The sequence below is a fragment of the Eurosta solidaginis genome, chromosome 1 (assembly GCF_040869045.1).
Source record: "Eurosta solidaginis isolate ZX-2024a chromosome 1, ASM4086904v1, whole genome shotgun sequence".
Lineage (NCBI taxonomy): Eukaryota > Metazoa > Arthropoda > Insecta > Diptera > Tephritidae > Eurosta > Eurosta solidaginis.
In genome coordinates this window covers 264,552,067-264,579,611 of record NC_090319.1, presented here as the reverse complement: position 1 = coordinate 264,579,611, position 27,545 = coordinate 264,552,067, and the positions used below count along the sequence as shown (strand labels likewise).

Sequence of the window (27,545 nt, the reverse complement as noted above, 5' to 3'; positions counted from 1 at the left end):
AATTCCATTTCAACAAACAACTCAAACAAATTTTTCGTTTTTAAATTTTGTTGTTGTTCGAATTTTTGTATTCGCTTTATACACAACCGAAGTTAGCGCATATTTTTATAAACATTTTTCCTTCAATTCCATCTTCAACCAACCAAGCAGCCATGCTCTCCATCAACATTTTCATGTTTCATGAACTGCTCATCAACAGATGATCCCCTGTAGAAATGAAAAAAAAAAAATTTAGTTTCGTCAACAATTTTAAGCGCATTTTCGGTTTTACCAGTTTCAGAGCTTAACTTGATGCCGCCAGCTTAACGAAATAAAAGCCAAAAATAAAGAAAAAAAAAAACAATAAATTTGTTAAAAATCAATGATAGCATACAAATGAAATGAAACGCATACTCTTTGCCCCGCAAAATCTTTAGTTATTCAATATATTTTTGGTCGTTTCTTATTGTTTTTTGTTTTTTTTTTTATAAACACACAAATATTGGGACCTACTTGTGTTTTTTTAATTTTCAGGTAAATTCGATTGTCTGTTGCCGTTGCTGTTTATTGTTGTCTGCTATTCGTTTGTTGCATTGGTTTTATGTTTATTTCGGTTTCAATTTCATTTTGGATTTTGTCTTGTTTAAGCTTTGGAATTTTAACTTTTGTTACATTTATTTGGTTGTTGTTAATTTTCTTTCTTTTAATTTCTTTGTAGCATTGTTCGTTGCTTATATGTTTCAGTTTTTTGTCTATTTAAAATTTTACTTTACTGTTAGCGACAACATTCGCTGGCCACATTTTTTTGACTGCAACTGACTGACGGTATTAAGATTTTTTCTAAAGCTGCCTGAGAACTTTGTTAAAGCTGAAATATCATTTCAATTTTTCGAAGTGTTCTGAGAGTACTCGCCAGAGTAATGGCTCTGCCTGAGAGGCTTTGCCGATTTGCACCGCACTTTTATGCCACTTTCAATTCGAGGTAGTTTTCGAAATCTTTCTTCTCTGCTGTATTTCGGTAGAGTTTGCTGAACTATTTCGGAACGTATTCTGAACAGTTGTCGAATTATTTCCAATATAAATTCGGAGCTATTTTGGTATTGTTTTCGGGACCGTTTCGGATCATTTCGCGATTATATCGGGAATGTTTTGGAATTGTTTTAAAGATAATGCTTGGCCTATTATTGATGATTTTTGAAAGTATTTTTTATTGTAAAAATTTATATGTGTTAAAAGGCCGTAGTTAAATAAGGATACAATATTTAAAATTGTATTTTAATTTTTAATTCGTCGATATTTCGATTTCAGTCTGACATCATAATCAGGAACATATGACTATGTTTGATCGACCTAATGACTATATTTCGATAATACCAGTATATTTTGCCAATTTTAGAACTATTTCAGGTTTAAAACTGACAGGAATACCGAAATCCAAATTAAAAAAATTTTTTTTTAATGAATTGAGAGTACAAGGTGCACCTAATTTCAAAACTATTTTGCGATTATGTAACGATAATTTCAGATTTTTATCGGATTTTTTCGGCACTATTTACGAACGGGATAATTTCGGTTTTATTATCTGAACTATTTCGGAAACGTTTCCCAACTTGTAGGATTCATTGTTGATCATTTCGGGACTATTTTGGTACTTTTTCGAGACTTTGTTTCGGAACTGTTTTAAATATGATGTGTGGTTAATATTTTGATAACTTCAGGATTTTTTTTAGATCATTTCAGGACTGTTTTGGGTCTATCTCAGAATAATTTTACAGAATTTCGAAATAATTTAGAAATTATTTTAGGGGTAATTACGAGATTATCTGGGGATTTTACTAAGAAGGTTTTCGACTCTATTTGAAGATGAATTTGATATGTTTTTTGGGATAATCTCAGCACGATTTTTGTTTTTTTAGGAAATAAAGCTTGAATTTTTCGATATTGTTTTCAAGTATATTTCAAGGTTATGTATGACTGTATCCGAATATTTTGGCATTTTTTTTTGTGTATTGTTTTGTGACAACTATTTGGAAGTTCGTTTCATAGAACGAACGAAGCTGAAACGAATAGGGTATTCCTGTTGTAACTTTGTTCTCAGCATAGATTCTCGGTATAGCTGCTTGGGCTTGACGCTAAGAATTTTCTAAGCTCCACTCAAATCTAGCATTGGGGAGCTGCAACATAAACGTAACCTTAATCAGGTTGTTTTAGCGAAAGTTAGCTGACTAGTTAATTAAATTCAATTATTTTCTAGTTCTAATGTTATCATAACACATTCAAAACTATAAAATTGTGTTGTATAGATTAGTTCTGGTTATTAATTTTTCGAGTTATGTATGTTTGTATGTACATTAATAGTTTGCTTTGTAAAATCCATGCCATATGAATAACTTATTACGCGCTTTCGCTTAAAGCCTACAACAATTAAAATTAGTTTAACTTAGTGGAATATATTATTTATATACATATGTACAATAAGCGTAAAGATACGTGCTGTTTTTGTTGTTTTCACAATGCATATTATGCACGCACATACTATGCACTTCAGCTCATAATCACAGCGCAATTGCAGCGTAACAACGCAACTGCGAAGAAAAAAAATTGGGGCCATTAAAAAAAAATGTCTTAATTACTCTAGCTTTCTTTGTCTCGATTTCTTGGTTTTTTTATATTTTTTTCAAAGTTTTTCCGTTTTCATAGATAAGTGAAAGCTAGACGTTAAATAAGGCCTAACATACGCATTTAGTTATAAAAAGTTAATGAACTGTCAACTATTGCATATTGACAAATGTGTGTTAATAGTGATGCATCTACTTTCCTACTTTTCACAAGAGTGCAAGTGCTTGTGCTACTTTGTAAACATTTTTGATGTAGCGTGGAATTTTATAACAATTTACAATGTCTTCGACGAATATTATTAGTTTCGACACGTCACTATGCTACTAGTATATAAATGCTGCACAAGCACAACAGCAATATAAGCAGATGAGGCAACAAATAGCTACGCATGCACGAACACAGCAGCTAAGAGCATAGACGACATCACACGCACTGTACACCACAACAAAGAGCGCAGACGACATGACTCAAACATATATACACAGTAACAAAGCCATGTAATGTCATCATTACTCACACATAATCATAGAAAAAAACTGCAAATATGAGAAACAGCAGATGAAAGAGGTAAAAAGCATTTAATCGAGAAGGTTGGTCGTGAAAAGTATAGACCCTGGGAAAACGTTGCAAGTGAAGTGCGCGAGTAATTTCAATTGTGAAGTTTTACTATCATAGTAGTGCTACCATTTTGATATACTGAAGATTTGAGTTTATTTATTCGACAGTTCAGTGATTCGAACGTTAAGAAGGCAAATAGTAATCGAGAACTCTTAAGATTCGTAACAGTACTATCAAAATGTATGCCTCATTTCAGCTATATATCGCTAAAAACACTATCCTTCAGCCCAATCAAATTTGCTTTCATAATGCGCCTCAAAAGTGATTAAGTAGTCTAACTAAAAGCGCTTACATACAAAAATCATTTCATATAAAAATCAAAAGTACTACAGTTTCAAATTCCCTGCAATAGTCCCACCACTCACAACGTTTTTTTTGCCCCGATAGTTGTATATGTGACGGATGTGCATTTTGTTTTAATGCTTTCAACCCAATTTGACCAGTGATGTATATCGCAACCCACGACAGGTTTTTGTTTTGTCATTTGTCACTCAATCACTGTGGCGCTCTGATGTATAAAAAGCGACTCAAGAAAGAAAAAAGTATAATTAAAAAAAAATAAATAAATGATATAAGAACAGACATACAAAATTGCGATTTTAGCATTTAAAAGAAAACAACGTGACACAGAATGTAATTTTAAGAACAAGTGAATGGATACTCTACAAGAAAGGAAACCGAGTAAATGTTTTTTTAGCTTACAAGATGGATCATTCATATACCTAAAAACCTAGGCACATGCAATGGTATGAAGCAAAGTTCTATTTCTGTTACCCAGTAGTATCTGCGTACAGAATATGAGTGCATAACCGGTTCATAATATATTTGGTATAAAAAAAAAGCCAAATGATAGATACAAGTCTGCATGTAAGTGTGTCAGTTAGGTAAGGTTGAATTGAGCTGCCAATAAAGATCTCATATTGACTAAACTGTTCGACAGTATTAACAAAATTTTAAAACTCAAATATGTCTGCATACGTCATGCCTCGTCGCTCATTTATCAATGACTTAAACACTACGATGGTTTTTCGTTACCAGCAAAACCACAGTTTCAAATTTGGTGACCACGGCTGTAACTGAGCAAGCGACTGAGAAATATATCGACTAATGAATTAAAAAGGCCTGAGTACCAAGTACTCATGAAGTTTGATGTACAAACGTACATTTGTACGTCTAAAAAACTACTGTTTTTGAAGTTAAACTACAACATAGGTAACTTTAACAGAAATAAATAATTTCGTACTATTTGAAAAGAGCTTCCTCGAGATCTTATAGGTAACAACCAATACCGACATTTGTTGGTTATATTATCGGCTTGCTTGTGATTGAATTTATATTGAAGTTTTATCGGTCAATGTTTTATTTTTATAACTTGAGGTAAACGAACTGATAACTTTAAGACAGAAAATCGATAGTTTGAAGATATAAAATCGATGACTTTTAGATAGGATATCGCTAACTTTCGAAAAAAAATTAGTAAAAAATCAATAAATTTTCCATAAATAACTTTTCTATAAATCATCGGCATCTTCTTCACCTTTTTCCTTCCTTTCGTGAAGTGATGGCATTTAGCATTACATTGGCTTGCGCTAACATTCTATATACTCCCATAACGCATTTCACTTCCAAAGACTACGTCCACGCTTACACTTAGCTTACGCTTACATTCTTAATTCTAATATATCGTACGCAAAGATGTTTATACCTAAAAAAAGCATGAACATATTTACTCTTATAAAAAGCAATACTGGGTATACACTATTAGGTTCCGCTAAACTTAAACGCATTGTTTAAACTCATATTTTAAAATTTTGTTTATTTTCCTTTTCTTCTGCCGCCACCTGTCTACCAGTTTCATGCATGCATTGTTGCGAACTTGTTGACGATTTTTATTTTTAATTAAATACTTACATATAAACTACCTACTTAAATAAGTTAAATGTAAAAAATGCTAATAGTAACAAGTGCACTGCACATCTCCCTTATGCCGCCCATTCACAGAGCACAACGGTAATCGTATGCTCCATTTGTCAGTTTGCCCTATTGACAATATGTCGCGTTTTTTTATGTAGTGTTTAGGTGTTTGTGAAAAACTGGTTCTTTGATGTAGCGATCCCACCAGGCACGATTTTGTTGAGACTCCAAATGAGTTGAGTATTGTCTGCATGCATAATACCCTGCGGAAAAAATCACCATCAATTGCTAAAAACATGTTTAGAAATAATTGACTATTTCAAGTGATACCGGATGGTAACTCACTTTTAGTTTACCAAAACAAAATCTGACTTGTGATAATACTAATTCTTCTATTTCCAATTAAACTTAAAACTCATTTTTTCTTGAAACGGCCCCACACAAGATATAGATAATTTTTGCAAATTTCAAAGATCATTTAGTGAGATTCGAAGTGTACATTTTAATATTGATTCACTGCAGAACAAACGATCAATTGCCAAACTAAACTAACTGCAAGTTGACTATTTTCCGGTATTCTGGAAGGAAACTCACTTTTAATTAACTAGAAAAAGTCAGCTACGAGCTGGTTGGAAAATCAAGCCAGCTTTCCATGGAACAACAACTTTAACTGTGATATGGAAAAAAATAATCACCTAACCCCCCTGAAGAAGGTACAAAATGTTGCGAAAGGCGTAGGAGGAAAAAGCAAAACTTTGTTTTTACCGAACCACTTGGGTCAAATAGCTCTTATATAAAAACCAAAAGAAATCAATCATGAAAAAATTTGTTAAAAAAATATACGAGAATTTGTGCCTTTAACACCATATTGCAGACAACGTTTTTAAACTCAGTTGAGCAGAGCTCACAGAGTATATTAAGTTTGATTGGATAACGGTTGGTTGTACATATATAAAGGAATCGAGATAGATATAGACTTCCATATATCAAAATAATCAGGATCGAAAAAAAATTTGATTGAGCCATGTCCGTCCGTCCGTCCGTCCGTCCGTCCGTCCGTCCGTCCGTTAACACGATAACTTGAGTAAATTTTGAGGTATCTTGATGAAATTTGGTATGTAGGTTCCTGAGCACTCATCTCAGATCGCTATTTAAAATGAAAGATATCGGACTATAACCACGCCCACTTTTTCGATATCGAAAATTTCGAAAAACCGAAAAAGTGCGATAATTCATTACCAAAGACAGATAAAGCAATGAAACTTGGTAGGTGAGTTGAACTGATGACGCTGAATAGAAAAGTAGTAAAATTTTGGACAATGGGCGTGGCACCGCCCACTTTTAAAAGAAGGTAATTTAAAATTTTTGCAAGCTGTAATTTGGCAGTCGTTGAAGATATCATAATGAAATTTGGCAGGAACGTTACTCCTGTTACTATATGTATGCTTAATAAAAATTAGCAAAATCGGAGAACGACCACGCCCACTTTTAAAAAAAATTTTTTTTAAGTCAAATTTTAACACAAAATTTAATATCTTTACAGTATATAAGTAAATTATGTCAACATTCAACTCCATTAATGATATGGTGCAACAAAATGCAAAAATAAAATAAAATTTCAAAATGGGCGTGGCTCCGCCCTTTTTCATTTAATTTGTCTATGATACTTTTAATGCCATAAGTCGAACAAAAATTTACCAATCCTTGTGAAATTTGGTAGGGGCTTAGATTCTGGGACAATAACTTATTTCTGTGAAAAGGGCGAAATCGGCTGAAGCCACGCCCAGTTTTTATACACAGTCGACTGTCTGTCCTTCCGCTCGGCCGTTAATACGATAACTTGAGCAAAAATCGATATATCTTTACTAAACTCAGTTCACGTACTTATCTGAACTCACTTTGTATTGGTATAAAAAATGCAAGAAATCCGACTATGACCACGCCCACTTTTTCGATATCGAAAATTACCAAAAACGAAAAAAATGCCATAATTCTATACCAAATACGAAAAAAGGGAAGAAACATGGTATTTGGATTGGTTTATTGACGCAAAATATAACTTTAGAAAAAAACGTTTGTAAAATGGGTGTGACACCTACCATATTAAGTAGAATGAAATGAAAAAGTTCTGCAGGGCGAAATAAAAAACCCTTGAAATCTTGGCAGGAATACTGTTCGTGGTATTATATATATAAATAAATTAGCGGTATCCAACAGATGATGTTCTGGGTCACCCTGGTCCACATTTTGGTCGATATCTGGAAAACGCCTTCACATATACAACTACCACCACTCCCTTTTAAAAGCCTCATTAATACCTTTAATTTGATACCCATATCATACCAACCCATTCTAGAGTCACCCCTGGTCCACCTTTATGACGATATATCGAAAAGTCGAGCACCTATAGAACTAAGCCCCACGCCCTTTTAAAATACTCACTAACACCTTTCATTTGATACCCATATCGTACAAACATATTCTAGTCACGCCTGGTCCACCTTTATGGCGATATCTCGAAAAGTCGAGCACCTATAGAACTAAGGCCCACTCCCTTTTAAAATGCTCATTAACCCCTTTCATTTGATACACATATCGTACAAATAAATTCTACGGTCACCCCTGGTCCACCTTTATGGCGATATCTCGAAACGGCATCCACCTATGGAAATAAGGATCACTCCCTTTTAAAATACTCATTAACACCTTTTATTTGATACCCATATCGTACAAACAAATTCTAGAGTCACCCCTGGCCCACCTTTATGCCGATATCTCGAAAAGGTGACCACCTATACAACTACCAACACTCCCTTTTAAAACCCTCATTAATACCTTTAATTTGATACCCATATCGTACAAACATATTCTAATATGGATATGTGGGTATGTACCTATGTGATATTGTGACACCCGTTCATCCGATTGCAATTCAATTGAGGTATTCACCCGAGTCCCGCTCTAAATTTAACCTGTGTGCCATATATTCCACCGCACTGGCTATTTAGGTTTGGATAAGTACATATGCAGGTGTGTAGGCTGCAATTAGAAATATTTTTGCTTTTTCGTCCCCTTTTCCAATAGTAAGATAATAAACGTTTTATGGTGTCTGCCTAGTTTTGTTCTTTATATTAATTATCGTAAGATGATAGCACCGCTTACACACATCGAGACAATTCCGTCTCTATTTCTCAGTCATTTGTTGTCATTTAAAAAGGAAATCGAAAATTACTATAAAAAGATTTATATCTATATTTAATAGGTACAACTAAACGACAAGCAGCATGCAAATTGTCTTGTGGTGCATTAATGGAACATAGATGTACATTTACGTACAAATATTTAATGATTTCTCATACAGTCTACTTACGTGTGTATATATTGCATATTTAGTTACTAAACCATAGTGTGTATTGGTCAATAGTTCTAGTTTGCATGACAAATGAGTTTCTTGTCTCAAAGCATATCTTTGCCGATACCTTCCTTAACTCTTCTTGTTATAACAAAAAAAAAAAATATATATATATATATAATTATTATCTACTGTGAAGTCTCTTTGCAACTGACGACGTTTCACATGAAGATGAGCAAATAACATAATGGTTTAGGTCGTTTTTTTTGTTGTAAAGGTTTGGTTGTTCCATTTAAAATTAATGATTAAACAATTATACATATATGGGTTATTTTTTTTTTTCCTTAGACTTGCTTTTCTGATATATATTGCTGTGAATCTAAAATATTCTCGATAAATATATGCCTTCTAATCGTTCGAATCAATGAACTGTTGAATAAATAACTCAAATCAGTATATCAAAACGTTTTTTATTTACAACACCACAATTCGCTTACTTCACTTACAATGTTTTAAAATCAAACTGTCTAACTTTTTCCCATACTGCGCTGCTTATGTACTCTTAGTTGCCTATAGTGCCTATTTCTCCTAGAGTCTGGACTTTTTGCGAACAGCCTTCTCGATGAGTTCCTTATTTACTTCTCTCTTATCTCTATATTCGGTATTGTCATCTATGTCTATGCTAGAGTACTGTCGTCTGCGCTCTTTGTATATGAATGATTAATGTCATCTGCGCTCCTTGCTACTATTTATATGTGTGAGTAATATTTTCTACGCTCTTAACTACTATTTTCATGTATACGTAGCTATTTTTTGTCTCATCTCCTTACACTGTTGTTGTGCAGTATTTATTTACTAGCGGCATAGTGACGTGCCTAAACTGATTATATGTGATTATGTATGCTTTAACTTTAAAATTACGTTCCGTGCTTTCTGTTTTAACTGCTAGGAATTTTTTCAATGAAACTTAATCGTTGTACCTGGAAGTACAAAAAGTACTGAAAACGAGTAATTGGTTTCGAAGTGAAAATAGTTCTCCTCGAGTTGTTTTTGATGAAAATCCTTTTTTTTTTGCTTTGATTGTATCTGAGTTACGTTTCGTAAATTAGATTTTTTTTGCTTTCGCTTTAAGTATAAATAGTCTTAATACAAACTTCATCCACCATTCTTAAACTCTGTATGATCGAGAAAATTTTTTTGCGTACTTGGCTTTGGATTTGCGCATCGTCTGCCACCACCGCAACCACCATTACCGCAAATGGGCCAACTAAACAACTAGTAATATTGGCAAGAAAATGGCTGATTCAAAGAGTGACTTATGTTTTGTATGTACACATACGTAGGTTTGAATGCCTGCAAATCGCATGCAAATTAGCTTTTGTGCGTAAACACATACAGACATACATATGTATGTACATAAGAGTGAGTATGAACTCACCCATTGCTCTGGCTATGAAATGAAGGGCGAAAAAAATATCCCGCGCATGAAACCTGAAATTGAACTCAAATGGCGGGTAGCAAACACTACACATATTAGGACGCAAAAGCATAAAAAAATTAAATAGGTATAGAAGTTTAAAAAAAGACCATTACCTAAAGCATTTTTGTTACCCGACATTGACTTAAACTGGCCAACCGATGAACGACCAGCTGAAATGCAAAAATTCGCATAAATATGCATACAAGTTTCAGACTGCTTGCGGGCTCAATGAACAAACACAAGCAAAATATACATATATATGCATGTATGTATGTATCACCGACGATATACTTTCAGCAAGACATACTTATAAAAGTATGTAAATATATACATACGAGTTACCCAGCTGCGCGCTTAAGAGATAATAGCAGTTCCAGTAGAGGTACGCATGCGCGGCAGCAGCAATAGCACCACCAACATCATCAACAAATGCAATAGCAGCAATGCATTTCGGTATAAAGAAGTAGTGCACAAAGCTAAGATAATAGCAACAACAACAACTGAAGATAAGCAGAATGCATTAGCCAAAATCTGGGAGAGTTGTACGCATACTCCTAACATCCCCGTAGGGAACGAAAGTTCAAATCGAACCTTCAAGGTCATCCCTTCTGCGTTTGCCTGGTGGAGTTGGTGTATTTAAGTACCTTTCATGCTTTTTATATGGGAGAGTTTCTGCCTGCTAGGGTGACGCATTACCGGAGAATGTGAAGCAGCGTTTCTTCCTCCAACTCACAAAAGCGACAAATTTGTGTGTCGGACAGATTTTCTTACTTATGTGATAACGTAGACTACAGTGCCCGTATACTTCGTAGTTCCTTTCTGCTTATATTAATTAGTTTAGCTGATGCTGGGAGTATACAAAACTTGGCCTATCTTTTGCTCTGGTCATACAATCTAGTGTTGCCTGAACTACGTTGCTTCCCAGTTACTTATGCTTGGCTAGGTGGTCTGCCTGTTCGTTACCTCAAGGCACTGATTCCCAGTTTTTTGACGTTTCGTACTGATGTAAGCTATAACTTTGCAATGGAGTTCTCTCATAATCTTGTATATTTTGCACTATGATATAAACAATTCATGCAATCCGTGAAACTTGCAAGACAAAGCGAACCACCTTATTGTCTTCAAATACATGCATATATACGCTACAAGCAATTGCGATAAGAGACTGCAGACGAGTGATTTGCATGTGCAGCTAGCTAGCATCATACGACTTACAACTGTCCAAAGTCCACTGCACTCTTAGCGAAGGGCGTGCTGAATTATATGTTGGGAAATGAAGAGCATGCGCGCTGATGCTCCACATTTCTTTCATTTGATGATGCACTTGCCGCAATTGACTTCAAAAATTGGGTGTGCTGTGTGGACTCATAAAATGTAGAATTTATTAGATTATGTTGAAATTTCTTAAAAAATAAGAAAAAATACAGGTTAGGTTAGGTTGACCTGGCCGGTCTATCAGGACCTCACACAGACTGACAGAAACTGATAACCCCTATCAAAGCCAGGACTTATGTTATAAAATAATTCCGTCCTCTTCGAAAATACCACTTGCTGCTTCTAGGCCCGATTAACACTCAACGGGGCTCTAGGCAGCCATCAATTTGGGGGCCCTTTTTCACGTCCGTTTCCTTCTTTTTTCGATTAAAAAATACGAACTTATATCTTTCATAAACATTTTATTGTCACAATGTAATATCAATAAAATTACTATCTACATTTTAAACATGTCGTTTTCTACATTTGTTTTCGGCAAATTCATCAATTATATCATCAATATCGATTTTGTTCAATAAATCTGACTCATTGCAAAGTATACCTAATATCTCGAGTCGCTCTTGTCGCGTTGTAGCCTTTTCAGCAGATTTGATTCTTTTTAATTGCGAGAAGGATCGTTCGGCAGAATAATTTGTGATCATTAATGTTAAAAAAATCCAAAGAGCTATTTCTGTACTAGGAAATACATCGGCTAATTGATCTTTCATTAGAATTTTTTACAAATGACTATGAGTTTTTTGTGCGTCAGTATATCCGGAGTTCACGTAACTTTGGAACTGTTTCATTTCAATGAAAAATTCTTCCAAGTCTCTAGAATAAAAACGAACTAAGTTATTTATAGCTTCGTGGAGGTCTCCATGACTTAGAGAAAAGTTGATGAGAAATGCAAATCTCTCTGAAAATTCCATATATACTTTCGCACGTCGTTTGATTTCACTGTGAAGATTGTCGATGATTACGAGGAAATTCTACTTCTAGACTCCTGGAGCATTTCCGTCATTAGGTTGGTTTTTTCTACGACGAGTACGATTTCTGTATAACCTACACCAGGTAATATTGTTTTGTTTTTTCCTCGAAATTATTGAACTTTTCACGGAATGAAACTAAGCCCTCTTTTAACAATCCGTGCAATCAACCACACGTTTGCAAATCTGCTTTTTCACTTTACAATGACTTACTCACTGAACGCATAGCAGTCAAAATAGAGATCCGTAAAATCAACATGAAACCAACTTCGAATTTTTGCATTTTATTCGCGATACACCTCGCCTCATAACGAGTATCAGTATTTTGTAATTCATCATCAGCAATGATTTCTAGAGCCTCTAATATGTTATCAAATGAATCGTAAACTGCATTCGTCGCATTCGAATGTGCTTCCCAGCGTGAAGTTGAAAATTTCTTCAAAAGTTTTCTCATTGTTTATTTTATTTTTTAATACGCCCCAACGATAGGTGGAAGTGAAAAAAAAATTATATAATGTCTGCATAATGGCGAAAAAATCTACTGCATAAAAACAGCACTTCACAACATGCTCAGCAACCAAATTAAGGGAATGCGCGGAACAGGGAACATAGATCGCATTCTCATTCAAACTCAATATTCTTGCTTGCACACCTTTATACTTCACGGACATGTTTAATTTAAAATTTGATTCGCTAGACTTTCACCAGCATGACATTCCAACTGAAGAAAAGTTATAAACCTTTTTTATTATTCAATATACTCTCCTTTCACTTCGATACACTCCTTTGCATGCTCATACAATTTGTCAAATGAGTCGAAAATGTCCTTTTTAGGAACCTTGTCTAGTTTCTCGGTCGTCGCCTTTTGAACGCGGTCAATTGAGTTTTATTTATTTGAGTAAAATTTATTTTCAGTGCTGATTATATTTTTCTTTCACTCTCTAGAATGTTATGTTTGTAAGAAAATTTTAAAAGTATTTTTCATTTTTCGGGGGCCCCCTAAAGTCGGGGCCCAGGCAGCTGCCTATTCTGCCTACCTGTTAAGCCGGCCCTGCTGATAGTTGTATTACTCCTAACAGCTGGGGTTCGTTTCTCAAAAATACGAGTTTTGTAAAACAAAGAATTTTGTTCTGATATTTTTTTCTTTTCAGAAGAAGTTTCTTGTAATAAAGGTCTTTTATGTTTCTTAAAACGTAACACTTAGAGCTGTGCACGAGAAAAAAAATGTGTTCGATCGTTTCGTCCTCCAACCCGATCTTTCTGTGTGCATTTGCTATCGCTGACTAAGCCTAATGCGAAATCAGAAGGCAGTGCCAAGTCAGAATACCCGGCATGATCCTACAGTCTCCTCTTTTCAATGATAAGAGTACCTATTTTATGCTAAGGTTGTAAGACCTACACATAACCTTCGACACTCTATAGCCCCGCAATTATGTCTACGCCTATCACGCTTGGTCGATCAACTCTCGACTTCTCCCAATCTCGCCCCATCTGATTGGGACCTCTCCGAAGCAAACTTCGATAGATTCCCCTTATTAGCTAGCTCATCCACTTTTTGATTCCCATCTTTCCCTATGCTCTGGTGAGACTCACTTTAAATGTATGCCTCTCCTTGTACCGATTGTTTCTAGGGACTGCTTACACTCTAACACACCTTTTTTCGCTTTAATATTTCCGTATTCTGTAGTTTGTACATCTTCTCCTTTTCAATGAACCTGCTACATTCTTTTCGGCTTACTACGCGCTTATTTACATACTATTGCATTGGCATAGTTTACCAATAAAAGTGACCAGACTCGTTTGTGCAGCAACATCGCCCGCTTCCTGAAGTGCAGTCAAAAAAGGAATAAAATAGGAGACGCATTTTTGTTAACTTTTCTTGTTTTGGCTTTATGTGTCTACCAGTTAAGTTGTTGTATGTACTGAGTGGCGGTTTCTGATGCATGTGGTCAGTGTTATTGTCACCAAAGTCAAGAATATTGTAGGTTATGGAAGGGCATTAAACAAAATAAGCTTAACAATTTTAAATTTTTTTTACTTTTAGCTAAAATTGATGGCATTACTTTTTATTATAAAAATTCTGTATAACAAGTTTATATTTGCTTTAAATAAAATAAAATTAAATCTTATTGATATTTTTTTGCTGTAAAAAATCACTGCATTCAATTCAATTACAATTTGCCACAAATTGTTGCACGTGTCTCGCCGGTCATATGCAATTTACATAAAAATGTTATTATATGAAACGGTGCTAACACTGCCTCACTGCACTCTGCTGCCTGCTGAACACCAAATCTTAGGCAATAAACTCAGTAGTTACCTGAAAGAAAGATCTCATACATTTTCTACTTTACAGTTGCAAGTATAACTTGGCCAGACAACACATTTAGGTTCTACCACGCTAAAACTTTGTGTTTGGTTGTCACTTCTTGGCAACTTCCAAAGGGACTAAAAGAATGCGCCGGCAAAATTCTTTAGCGCGAACGTCAACGCTTTTTTTTAAGTAGTAGCAGTCGGCTGTTGCAGCTAGAAGTTGTTGTTAATGCGTGCGCTGGTGGTGTGACAGATAACATGCGTACAAATCAATTTTATATGAACAGCGGCTGCGTGAATGATTGCATGTTTTTGTTGTCGTTGATCTTGTACATATCTTTATATTTTGAGTTGTTGCTTTTGCTGTTGCAATACCACATCGACATAAGCATAACAATAATCGTAACAATATTTACAATAACAACAATAATGCTGATAATAAGTATACTAGCAGAAAAAATAAAGAAAAGCGAACTCACAAATAATTATCACAATTCCAACAGATATTTTAAGTGAAATGCTACAGAAGTGGCAAAATTGTTGAACCCAAAGTTTTATTTGTGGTAAGTGCAACCCATATTTTTGACTAACTTTATATAAAGCTGATTTATTGTTTAACTTGTTAAACGCAACGATCCACATTTAAGTAACTTGGCGACTCGACTACTTTCGCGACCGTTTCATGATTGCGTTCTAGATCACCTCGGGTTGGTTGGTCCGTTTCGGGATTAAGTTCGGGGTAAGTTTGTGACTAGTCCGGACCCCTTCGGGATTTTGACCGAGATAATTTCTGAAATATATCAGACAAATAAATTAAAAACACAAACGAAAGGTTCTTAAGTAACTTGGCGATAAGGCTGTTTTCACAAACGTTTCGGGATTGTGTTCAAGATCACTACGGAACAGTTTCGGGCTAGTCTCAGAACTATTTGATGAATGTTTTCGGTGTTGTGTTTGTTCTATGATATTTTGGGATTGAGTTCGGGCCATTTTTGAACTAATCTGGGATACTTAGAGAATTTGTTCGAGATAAGACTGTTTTCGGGACTGTTTTCGATATCACTTCTCTCAATTTTCTGGTTAGTTTCAGAACTTTTTTGAATTCCGTCAATGTTTTCGGTATTAATTTTGTTCTGGAATATTTCGGGATTGAATTCGGTACTTCAAATCATTTCCGGAGGGCTTTCTTTATTATTTCTGAGCCATTTACAGACTTTTTTGGGAAGCATTTCGAGAATATTTTGGGCATCTTTCCAGATCTTTTCGAGACCATCTATTTATTATTTCGGAATGATTTTCAGATAAATTTGAAATTTTTGGTGTTATTTTTTGTTTTGATTTTTTCGGGATAGTTTCTGGAATGTTTGGGTATTCATTACTGATATTCGTTATGGTTATGTCGATATCATTCAACCTCTGGAAAAATGAGAAAAAACAAGCGTTGTTTTCAAGACATCGCAGAAAATTAGTATCAATTTACGTTAGCACAAATTCAAAATTTTGGAAAAAGTTCCAAAATCCACAAAGTCCAAATGGGTTTATTTTTGACACCACTGTGCCTTACGCATACACTCATAAAATTCCAAATTAATATGTTTATAGTGTGATCTTACTCATCGGCATCTACTACAGACAGCGAATGCGGCTGACTGATGAGCAGTTGCTGATAATTACTAAAGCAACAACAACAGCACCAGCAGCAGCAATGACATTTACAATAGCAATAACAATAATCATAAACATAATAATTTTTTGATTAATCTGTCAGTGTTGAGGTTGACAGTTGAATTTTATGGCCAAAGTATAAATACCGGTGTGTGTGCGTGTGTGTGGGCATGATGCAGCATTGTGCGTACAGTTGCAATACTAACGTTTAATGCGGCATGTCTGGGTGGCAATTAATTGCGCGGAAAATGCTACTTGCAACAAGTGAATATTTTATGATGTACGAGAATGAGTGAATAATGCGTTGAATGGGCAGTTAAATAAAGTGTTTTGAATATGCTTTTTTGATATGAGTTTAAAAAAAAAATAATATTAATAAAAATAATTATTAATCAAAATTGCATTCTTCTATCATATTTTGTACTTGTATATTTTTGTTTTCCATGTATGTTATTTCAGTAGTAAAAACTGCTTAAAAAAATATATGTAAGAAATAACATTTAAAGGCTATTGGTTTTTAATTGAATTAATAAATAAAATATAATTAATATTACATGTCTTGCTTAATAGGGACATAACAATAAATGTTATAACATCTGTAATTTTGTTTTACATCCTATTTATTGTAGCAAGAACTATTTGCATATTAAATTAATAAAATAATTTAATATTTTAATTTTATGCGTTATTATTAATTACTAAAAAAACGCAATAACTGTTAGTTATTTAAAATTATTTTTTTTTTAGTTTTCCGGGGAAACCATTTAAAACACATTTTCTTTTGCCCATTTTTTGTTTTTGTTTTTGAAAGCCCGTAATTATATAATTTTATTGTTACTTTTATTAGAGAAAACAAAATACAAAATTTAACACAAAATTTGTTAGTAAGACATGTTTCTGAGTCACCAGCACTTCTTCCGTTAACTTCTCGGCTACTTAAAATCAAGCTCATCAGAACCTTATAACGCTACGCAGCGTCGCGTAACTGCGCTGATATTGAGAGTGCTTAAATCGTCAGGATGTTATATGGATGATGATGGGTTTAAGAACGAGATTCCCCTTCAAATTGTGGTACTATTTTCCTACCGATGATCATGACTCATGTCCGAGCTGCTTTTTTAAACGACAGCCAACTCAGCAGTCCACAAATAAAGTTTTCGGATTTCTGCACAATAACACTAAATTTAAAAAGCTAAGTCATAATATTTTTCTAACTGAAATGTCCTCCAAAAAGAGACCGCTAAATATGTGAATGTATGAGTGTCTTAAAGAAGAAATTAATATATGCTGGTGATATTGTATTCATCAACAATTCGGCGTCAATTCGTTTATTCCTCACTCATAGGTGTTCGCGCTGTTGGCAATCGGCCTCTCTGAGTCTAAAAAGTCGATCAACCGTCTGCGGGGGCCGAATATAGTAATTATTCATCCATCTATTTATCAAAATTTCGTCCCGATAACTACGACCTTTGAATTCTTTCAGGTGATTGAACAAGCATTTAGGGTGCGCCGTTGCTCTGTGAATAGAACAGTTCGATGTCTTCCGGCCCGAGATATCAAATTTGTTTCACAAGCTCAGTTTTAAAATTGGCGTACGAAAAATTCAGTACAAAATTTGCAGAATAAAAATTAATTTGAAATATACGAGCTAGTTTAGTATAAGCAAATTATTTGTATTAAAAAAAATCTTATTCAAAAAAAAAGCTATGCAACAAATAACTAATGTTTTCTTTTTCTCTTTCTTTCTGTTCTTTTCTTCCTCTTCTTCGTCTGCTCTCTTGTACAATTGCAGGTGCATGAACTATGCGATAATTTCTGCCATAGATATATCTCATGTTTAAAGGGTAAAATGCCAATAGATTTAGTGATTGACGAACGGGACACCACCAAACCACCGGAATTAGGTTCAGCTAATGGTGAAGGAAGAAGTAATGCCGACTCGACATCGCACACCGATGGAGCTAGTACACCAGACGTTGTGAGTACCCCCTTCGCGGGAGCACATGGTCCTATATTGGCGAGCTACAATGCGGTGGTGCACCCATGTTCGTAGTACGATAACGACCTTCTTGCAAAAACGAAGCGGGTGCTCACAATGCCCTGGGATTAAAAATTAAATACAATTTTGAAAAGAGCAAAACAAAATTCACAAGAAGATAATAACAATAATTTAATTAAATTGAAATAGAAACGTACTGATTTAGCTAAAAACAAGAAAGAAATACATAATGCCAAACAAAGAAAAAAAAAATTGCAAAACTACGAAGAAAAGCTTAATAAAAAGATTTAGACCAGAAAGAAAAATTGTTTAAATTGATCACACAAGACCGCACCGCTAAATAACAAAAACAAAGACCAACAAACAACTTCATAACAACTCGTCTCTCGCGAGTTACGCACACGTATAGCGACAAAGGAAAATTTAAATGGGCAGCTAACAAAACTGAACTTTTGGAAAGCGCACAAAATGCCTGAAAAACTTTCAAAATTTGTTATAAACGTAAATAAAAAAAAAACAAACATACGACAGCACGCCATGTACATACAAACTAGCCGCCAAGCGCCAGCAATAGCAACAACAGCACCAACATAGCCGCAACAACATATTCTTCCACTGGTGGATAAATGTCCCAGCAGCCAAAGAAGAACAAAAAAAAAAACCAGAAAAACTAGTACTTAAATTTGTTTTTCATACATTTTCGAACAGCAAATCAGCCTACAAATGTAAATCAGCTCTAATTATTAACAATAATAACAGAAACATAGAAATGCATAAAATAAAGAAAATGAATTTTTTCTGCTGTTGCTGACGCACGGACGTTGCTGCAGGCCACATCATTGACTGTCACAGGCATTTTTCATTGTCACTATACGTGGGTGCAACATCGCCATAACAAACAACAAAATAATACAACGTTAAAAATAACAACTTAAAAAAAAAACAATACAAATCAAATGTATGAACAACCCAAAACTTGAAAAAAAACAAAAAAAACAAAACAAAAAATAAGTGAATTTGTTTGTTGGCCACCAGCATTGCTCAGCGCGTTGCAACAATGTTGCTAGCAAACAGATGTAAGTATGAATAATATGCCTACAAGCTTTGTTGCAAGCAGCAATGTTGCAGCGTTATGGAAGCATGAGCTGGCAGCGGTGTATGGAATTGTTGGTTATTGTGTATATAGCACATAAGAAACGAATATTTGCAATCCATAACTAATAATAATAACAATAATACCTAATTGTTTTTGTTCATTTGATTTTTTTTCGCAAAGAAAAAACATTATTGTATAAATTTTTTCAACAATCTAAATTTTGTTAAAAAAACAAAAATCTTACCAACAAGCAAGAAATGTTAAAGTAAAGCAAGCAAACAAATTTCTAACACAAAAAGTACCACAACTAAAGTAAATAAGTAAACTCAAAAAAAGAAAAAAAAAATTACAAGTACTTTGCATACAAAAAAAGCCAAAACCTTATCCAGGGTTTTTGATGAAATATGAAAAGAAAGAAGAACTTCGTTTTTGCAAGAGGCCCATATAGCTCGCCAATATATATATAAATATATATTTATATATACATATGTATAAACTAACATATTATTCTATTTACAATTTATTATTATTACAAAAACAAAACATGTCTTTATGTATATATATATATGTATGCCAATCAACTATAATTATATACCATACGTATATATTTACATATTTTGTTTTAGATTTATTTCAACTATAATACTAAAGATTTGTTTATTTATATAAATAGTTAACTTTTTATCAAACCTGTAATCTGCCGCCCATTAAGAATCAAACTGCTCAGCGTTTAATAACGGGAAGCTTAAGCTCTAACGGTATTCACAGTACGGCTATAATGCGGAACTTTAAGATATATTGCCTATTAAAACCAATATTTAAAATTTTTTATTATATATCGGCTTCTAAATGGAATATCACCCTATCTCGACTGCCGTTTCGAAAACTCCCTATCTCAGATATATTTAAATAACGCTCTATACCAAAAATTTGTTTAAAAACGCCCTACCTATGAATTCAGTTAAGGAGCGTCTTATCTCAAAATTTGTTACAAAAACGCCATATCTGAGCTTATGTTCAATACCATTTTACACTAGTTGGGACAGTAATGAAAAAAATACTGAGATAGGGCGTTTTCTAACCTAATTCTGAAAAGGGGCGTTTTTTAAACACATTCCGAAATAGGGCGTTGTTCAAAGATTTTCTGAAATGGAGCATTTTTGAAACGGCACCCAACATAGGGCGATTTTCCACTCAGCAGTCGATATATGGTGTAAAGTTTCTAAAGCAGTAGTCCGAAAGCAAAAATTAGAAAACGGCAGTCATGCTCGCTTGATAGTTTATTTACTACTGATCTATTTATGTTATCTTGCTGTCGTGAAGATTTTAACCACCCCATTTCTCACAACTATAGAAATAGTTTTCTTAACAGAATACTTCTCAAACCAGCTGACGTGATTACCCAATTGTTGATTAAATTTTAGATTTTGATATTTGTTTTATGTTTTTGCGAGTACTGAAGTCGTATCGTCACATCCGCTGAGAGATTGATCGCAATACGAAAGCGAATTGCATCATATGTCAGTCGTATAAGTAGTATGGGATAACGTGTGATAGCAAAAAAGTTCACATTTGTTTTGAAGTAATAATATTGCATGAGATCACACTAATATTGTATGTTGTTTTGATGTCACATATAACGTAAATGTATCGAAGATCATCAGTAAATGATCAATCCAACTATTACGTTCAGCCAGTCTTTCACGTGCAAAGTTAATGATCAGTCACACGATTATGTTCCGTAAGTGTTTCACATGAAACATCATAGCGTATAAAATACAAGTATCATGAAAAACTGTGGTAAGTTTTCTTTAACGTAGGTAACGATTTGAAGCAATCAGAACCGAGTTAGTATCGTGTATTACGGTCCTTCATCTAACTCCATTTTTTAGATAACAATAGCTCTGAAATAAAAAAACTGCTGTAAAGTCAAACGTGAGCTATTGGAAATGAGTACCATTTAAATACATAATTGATAGTTTTTTTTTCACAGAATGGTTGTGCGTTTTATATTTATCGTTTGAGTGCAAATGTTTTCCGATACGTGATCGTGAAACACCATACGTGTCCAGCTTTCAAATTGAATATTTCGGGAATATTGATATAGCCAGTTTTACACTGTGTTTGTTTCAACTTACTTAATATTGTGAATACCACCTTTTTTCTACTACAATGTTTTCTTGGTTACCCTTTTTTGTTGTATTACAATATTTTCTTTGATGTAAAATCACAGTTATCTGTTCTTTATGTTTTAATACACTTAATATTTCGTGTTTCATATAGAAAAAAAAATTAAACTTATTCCGCTAATATATGAACTTAGTTTAAAGTGAATGTTTTGCTTATTCCATCCCTTTGTTTTGTGTTCGATTTGAAAAAAAAAAATGAATTTTATTCCAAAATGCCAACCAGGATACAGCGAACCAACAACAATTACAACACACATTTACGCCTTTGGAAGAAACGTATGCGAGTTATCGCATTAAAAGTGAGGCTGATTATTAGGCCGGCTGGTGTATGAGAGTAATGAAAACAAGTTTTTTTTTATAAAAATAATACTTTCAATCACAGAAAAACAAAAAAAAAAAAAAAAAACAGAACAGCAGAGAGCTAATACGTAAACATTTGACTTGCTCATTTTTATAGTCAAGAATAACAGTAAAGTTATGCTAACTGAGATTAAGAAATGAGGTAAAGTCTATGTTCCAACGTTGGTCTCAAATGTCACCCAAGTGTAAAGAATCTTAGCGCCCTGTACAGAAAGTCATTTTTTTGTATGACTTTGATGATGATTCTGATATTGGTATTTTATGATGATTTATGTTGTGAAAATAACGTTTCATGAGAACTATATTAATGACACAAATTACAAATTGGCACTTGATGTTCTGTTAAATTCTCCATGTTTTCTAGACATATTGTTGCAATGTTTGTTAGGGTTAGAACCGTGAATGTTTTAGCGTTAGGAATTTGTCATAGCATGTTTATGTAATATTTACACGAGGAGCGCTAGAATTCAAGTTAAGTTCAGTAAGTATAACTAAATTGTTATGATACGACATTAGCAAACAGCTAATCGTTATGGTTTGAGTTTTCTTGCGAAAATTCTATGCAAAAGAGGCAGGTTGAGGAAATGATACTTCTACTACAACTACAAAACACTATTAAAACTACTAAAACCCAACTTTTTACGAAACGGATATACGTAATAATTTGTATTGACTGAGTAAATAATATTCAGCAGAAAAAATATATATGCATGTATATATAATATATATATTAACAAACTAATATAGATTATAGAAGAAGGGAAGATGGTAGTGCTATTTCATTACAAAAAAGATGAAAAAAAAAAAAAAAAACACCCAAAGTATACGATTTTCTTAAGAAAAGGTAAAATAAAAAAATTTATACATATATATAGAACAAAAAAAGAACTATTATTATACGAATTGAAAAATATATATACATAAAAACACACACGTCCTTAATAAGTACTATTTAGCTGTAAACACAAATACAATTACTAAAAATATACATACATACACACTAAGCAACAATTTAAACCAGAGTTCGTCAGCTAGTGAAAAAATTATACGCGCTCACTTCACGTATGTATGTATATTCAATTATTCTCTTCCGTGTAGTGAGTGGTTGCTGAGCAACCGTGGTAGCAACATAGGAGGAGGCTGTTTATTTGCGTTGAGTGTTAGCAAATATGTCTTGCATCGTTGATCGTTAATCAATGATTAACTCCTCTTAACAGCTTCAATTTTGGTGACCACTGATTTAAACTTAAACTTTTTCTTTTCTATCTATCAGTTAGTGGGTTGTTTACTTTTTTATTCAATATAACTCTTATATATCATTTGTTGTTACGCGTCTTACTTTATTAATTTCCCTCAATAGCAACAAAAAACAAAACATCTTGACAACAAATTCAAACCACAAAAATTGCTCAACGCCTCTGTGTGTATGTTTGTAAATGTAAAAAAAAAAACACAAAACCTAAGTTCAAATGAAAGTATACGAAATTTAATTTTTAAAGGGATTTATCTATTCTTAATTTAAAATGTTACATTTTAATGCATATAAGAACAAAACAAAACATTGTGAGGAAACTTTACATACATATATATATACGAAAAACTACTAACATTTAACTATACTTCATACAATACAAATGAACACGCAAATGTAGATCGTATCCTATTACTACTTAACAAAATACTACTCCTATACTTGAGTTTGCATTTTCAGCCTCCTCAGAAGTATGAGTGCAAAGCAATCGTATACTGCATATACTACTTCTTTATATATAGGATATGTATGTATATAGTTTCGGACTTTATTCTTAGCGTAAAAAAACAATACAAACTACAAAATCGTTGGACTCAAAATACTACAACTAAAATACTTATAGACAGAGCTGGGATGAGCGGTTTGCTGTTTTAGAGCGACTTGTTTTCTTCAAATATGCATAAAAAATATCATGAAAATGAATTCTAACTGCAGCTTGGCCACAGTTCATCTTTAAACGGTTGAAATATCGGGTTTGAATCACGCCTACAACTGTTCCAGAGTATGTAGAATTGAAAGAGATGAAATTGCAATAAAAGATCTTTTGCTGACCTATTCATCCGGAATTACTAAAGAAAAGTTTAAAATGAAATATAAAAGTCATAGAAACAATATATAAACAAAATTTTTTTCGAACCTAACATACATTGGACAGACTTAGTTCTTTTGTGACTTAAAAAATTTTAAGCAAAGATTAGCTTTCGGAAACTCAAATTTACACAGTAGAAATTATGCGAATCTGGAGCCACAAATTTTATAGCCGCTAGACTATTCGAAATCCTAAATCCTGGTCTTATGCTTATATAAAATTCAAAACTCATTTAACAGTTTAGAGACCCGTCGTATACACCTGGAAAAAGAATTAAAGGTATAACCAAATCCTGTACTTCAAACTAGCTGCTAGCAAAGCGAAGTAAGCTGCTAGTAAGTTTGGGAAAAGTTTTTAAAGTAAAACGTATCGCAATATTCACATTTGTGAAGCGTTAGAAATAGATGTGCAGTGAAATCTTTCATGCCGTGATTTAATTTCCTTTTTTCTAAAATAATTTGATGCACTTATGCACATATACTGAAATTTCAAGAGGTTATTGTTTTTGTAATAGAAATTACATATTTACCTTAATAAATTAGATGCCGTTACGTCACTTCATATCATTTCAACTGATGAACGCACTTCACATTTAATTTCATCACGTTTAAGGCATATAAGGAAAAAATTTGTCGACACAGTTTTTGGTGACGACAAGCGCGGCAGTACAGAACTCAGCTATTAAAAATTCAAAAAATAAGCTTTTTTTATGATTTTTATGCTTCTTATTTATTAATTTTTTATTCAATTTCAGAAAATAGTCAAAATAACCAAGAACAGTCAGTTCAGTAGAATTATGGTAATGTTCTAGGGCAGCGGTCGACTGCTAAAACATGTCCAAAAAACTCAGGAGAGGTACCAAAAGACACGTATTGACCTCGATTTTAATAATCCGAAGGAATATAAAAATTTTACTTGCGTTGGGAAATATTTGGAAAAAAATAGTTGCAAGCTTACAAGTGGTTCATTTAAAGGTTTTTGTGAAATCTCAAGGATTTTTATTTCCGCCTTCAAATTATTAATACCGAGGTCAATTCGGGTATTTTGATGTCCCTCCCGAATTCGATTAAGTTTTCCATTAGTGCACCACGCTCTGGGAGGTAGGGAGTTGCTGATGGTGTACTAAAGAGAAATCCAATCATCTACAATATATTCACTAAAGTTCGTAAACAAATTCCTTGTGTGTATTTTGCCCGGAATGCTTAATTGTGCACTAATAGATTTCAGCAGTTATTTAGATCCACAAATTGTTCACTAAACAAAAAATTAACTCAATACAAATTGTAAATAAACAACTGTCAAAAATATAGGGATCGTATTTTTATCGATATCACGTCGACATCAATACATTGCCTTAGTAAATACCAATTATGCATTGACGTGACACTGATGTTGATACGACGTGATGTCGACGACGGTACGAAGTGATGGTTGATGTTGACAACCGTAATAGGGGTGAATAATAAATATTTGCGACTTAAATGCAGCAATATCACATCATCTTCACATCACCTTCTTACGAATCCTTTATACCATGATAAGCATTGTTAACTATCACAATGTCAATCTTAAGTTATATCCTACCGAACTCGTCATGCGAAATGCGAATTTAGTTTTCTAGCACCTCAGGCCTCAATAATCCCAAATCTGAATGAATTAGATTTCATCACATCACATCATCTTGCATCCGCTGTTAGGCCTGCAAGAGCCTTTGCATCGAAATGCGCATTTATTTTCTTTCCCTATAAAACCTTCCATGATTTTGATATATGTTCTTTGATTTAGCCTTAATTTATTTAATACATTCATAAATTGAATGAGTTTAAGACATATGTATTTACAATAATTTCTCTTATTAAATTATTCTCTTTTTTATTATGAAAGAAAAACGGACAAGTTACCATTCAAGCAAATATTATAGCTATTTCGACCCTGGCAAAGATCTCTTCAGATATCTTTGTATTTTTTAAATGAAAAATCGTATTCTGCCCGAGTGAGATTCGAACTCGAGTCGTCAAATTTCTAACACCGCATGCCTACCATTAAGTTATCACTGCGTCTGTATGTATGTGGCTTAACTTAATTTTTTCCCGTTTGTAGTTTTTTGTGCAGCAACACAAAAACCTTTTTACACAGTGTCACGCAGAATCAGAATGATTCAGCTCTGCTGCACCAAGCAAATAAAATGGAATTAAAATAGTAGTATTGTAGTGGCAAAGCTCCATAGAAGGGAAAAGCCAGCTAAGGCAGGGCTTTTATAGACACTGCAGAGCGCTTTAAATATCAAATTTTCTTTAAAAATGTTACAGATGCTCTTAGTTTTGTGCCAAGGCCAATTGATATGACTGCTCATAACACTCTCCGACTCAGCTAACATCCACTCATCCTAGCACTCTAACAAAATGTTTACATACTAACTTGTTCTTGCGCTTTTAATTATATGTACTTAAACTCAAAGGAGAAACTGATAAACTATTTGTATGCAATTACTAATAAATCTAGTATAGTTATTGAATATTATTATTAAATCTAAACATTTTATTTTTATTCTTTTGCTTCGAAAGAAAAGCTATATGGGCATGAAAAACAGCATAACTACAAAAATAAAAAAAGTATGTTGAAAATTTCCAAAAAAAAAAAAATGTTTTTTAGAATGAACTAGTAGAAATAAATTCAAACAACTTCTGAAAGGCAACACGAATTTTTTTAATGTATAAAAACTTGTATACGTTTTTCTTAAACTTACGGGTAAGTAGGGAAAATAAAAATTAAATTAAAATTAATTTAGTTGTATGCAATAAGGTTTGAAGAGTGAAAATTCAAACAAAATTTGCTAATAAAGAAGTAGTTGTTGTACTTTTTTGTCATAGAAGTGTGTAAAAAAAAATAATAATAATAAATATTATAAAAATAGACGCCGCATTTTGTTAAAATACAAAATAAAATCGGCGTGCTTTTTGTAAAATAATTGATAACAAAAATTTCGTGAATGCAAAAACAAATAAATGCAATGTAAAACTAAACCTTAAAATGTGTTACGAGCCAATGCGGATAATTTATTATTTTATTTTATTTTCTAAGCCAAATAATGGCAGAATATTTTTTTTTTACTATTTAATAAAACGAAAAAAAAATCAGGACGTGAAAAAAAATTCATGTTATTTTTTATCAGTGATTTAAAATGCTATTTTACACTGCAGTTTTTTTTTTTTTTGCTTTCACTGCTCATCTTAACACGAACAGAGTATAGATCTGAGCCATAACATAAAAAAGTTATAGCTATATCATAAATGCATTTTTTATGCTCTTACACCACTACAAGTAGAATTTGGTTCGTACATTTTATTCTGCTATTTCCTACGCTCTTAAACAAGACTTAGCTCATAGTAGAGCATAAGAAATTCTATCACTTTTTATGCTACGGCTCTGCTCTATGCTCTGTTCAGCAGTAGCAACGCATACATTTCGCTACTATTGCTACATTGGAGTAGCAAAAGCAAACACTGATAGTGTTTTTTTTTTTTTTTTTGTTAACAAAATGGATGCTTTTCATTGTATAGGAATATAGCTTATAGTTTAATAGTGCATTATTTTTATTGCC

General features: G+C 33.3%; 1 protein-coding gene across 2 annotated transcripts in view; it reads left to right on the top strand.

Moving 5' to 3' along the window:
• The window catches only part of hth (homothorax), a 712,335-nt gene that overhangs the window by 160,329 nt on the left and 524,461 nt on the right, over window positions 1-27,545 (top strand). For both annotated transcript variants that reach the window (XM_067760647.1, XM_067760646.1), the window contains exon 6: window positions 17,973-18,158. In XM_067760647.1, coding sequence (XP_067616748.1) covers window positions 17,973-18,158 — 186 coding nt within the window. The remainder of the gene's footprint in view (window positions 1-17,972; window positions 18,159-27,545) is intronic.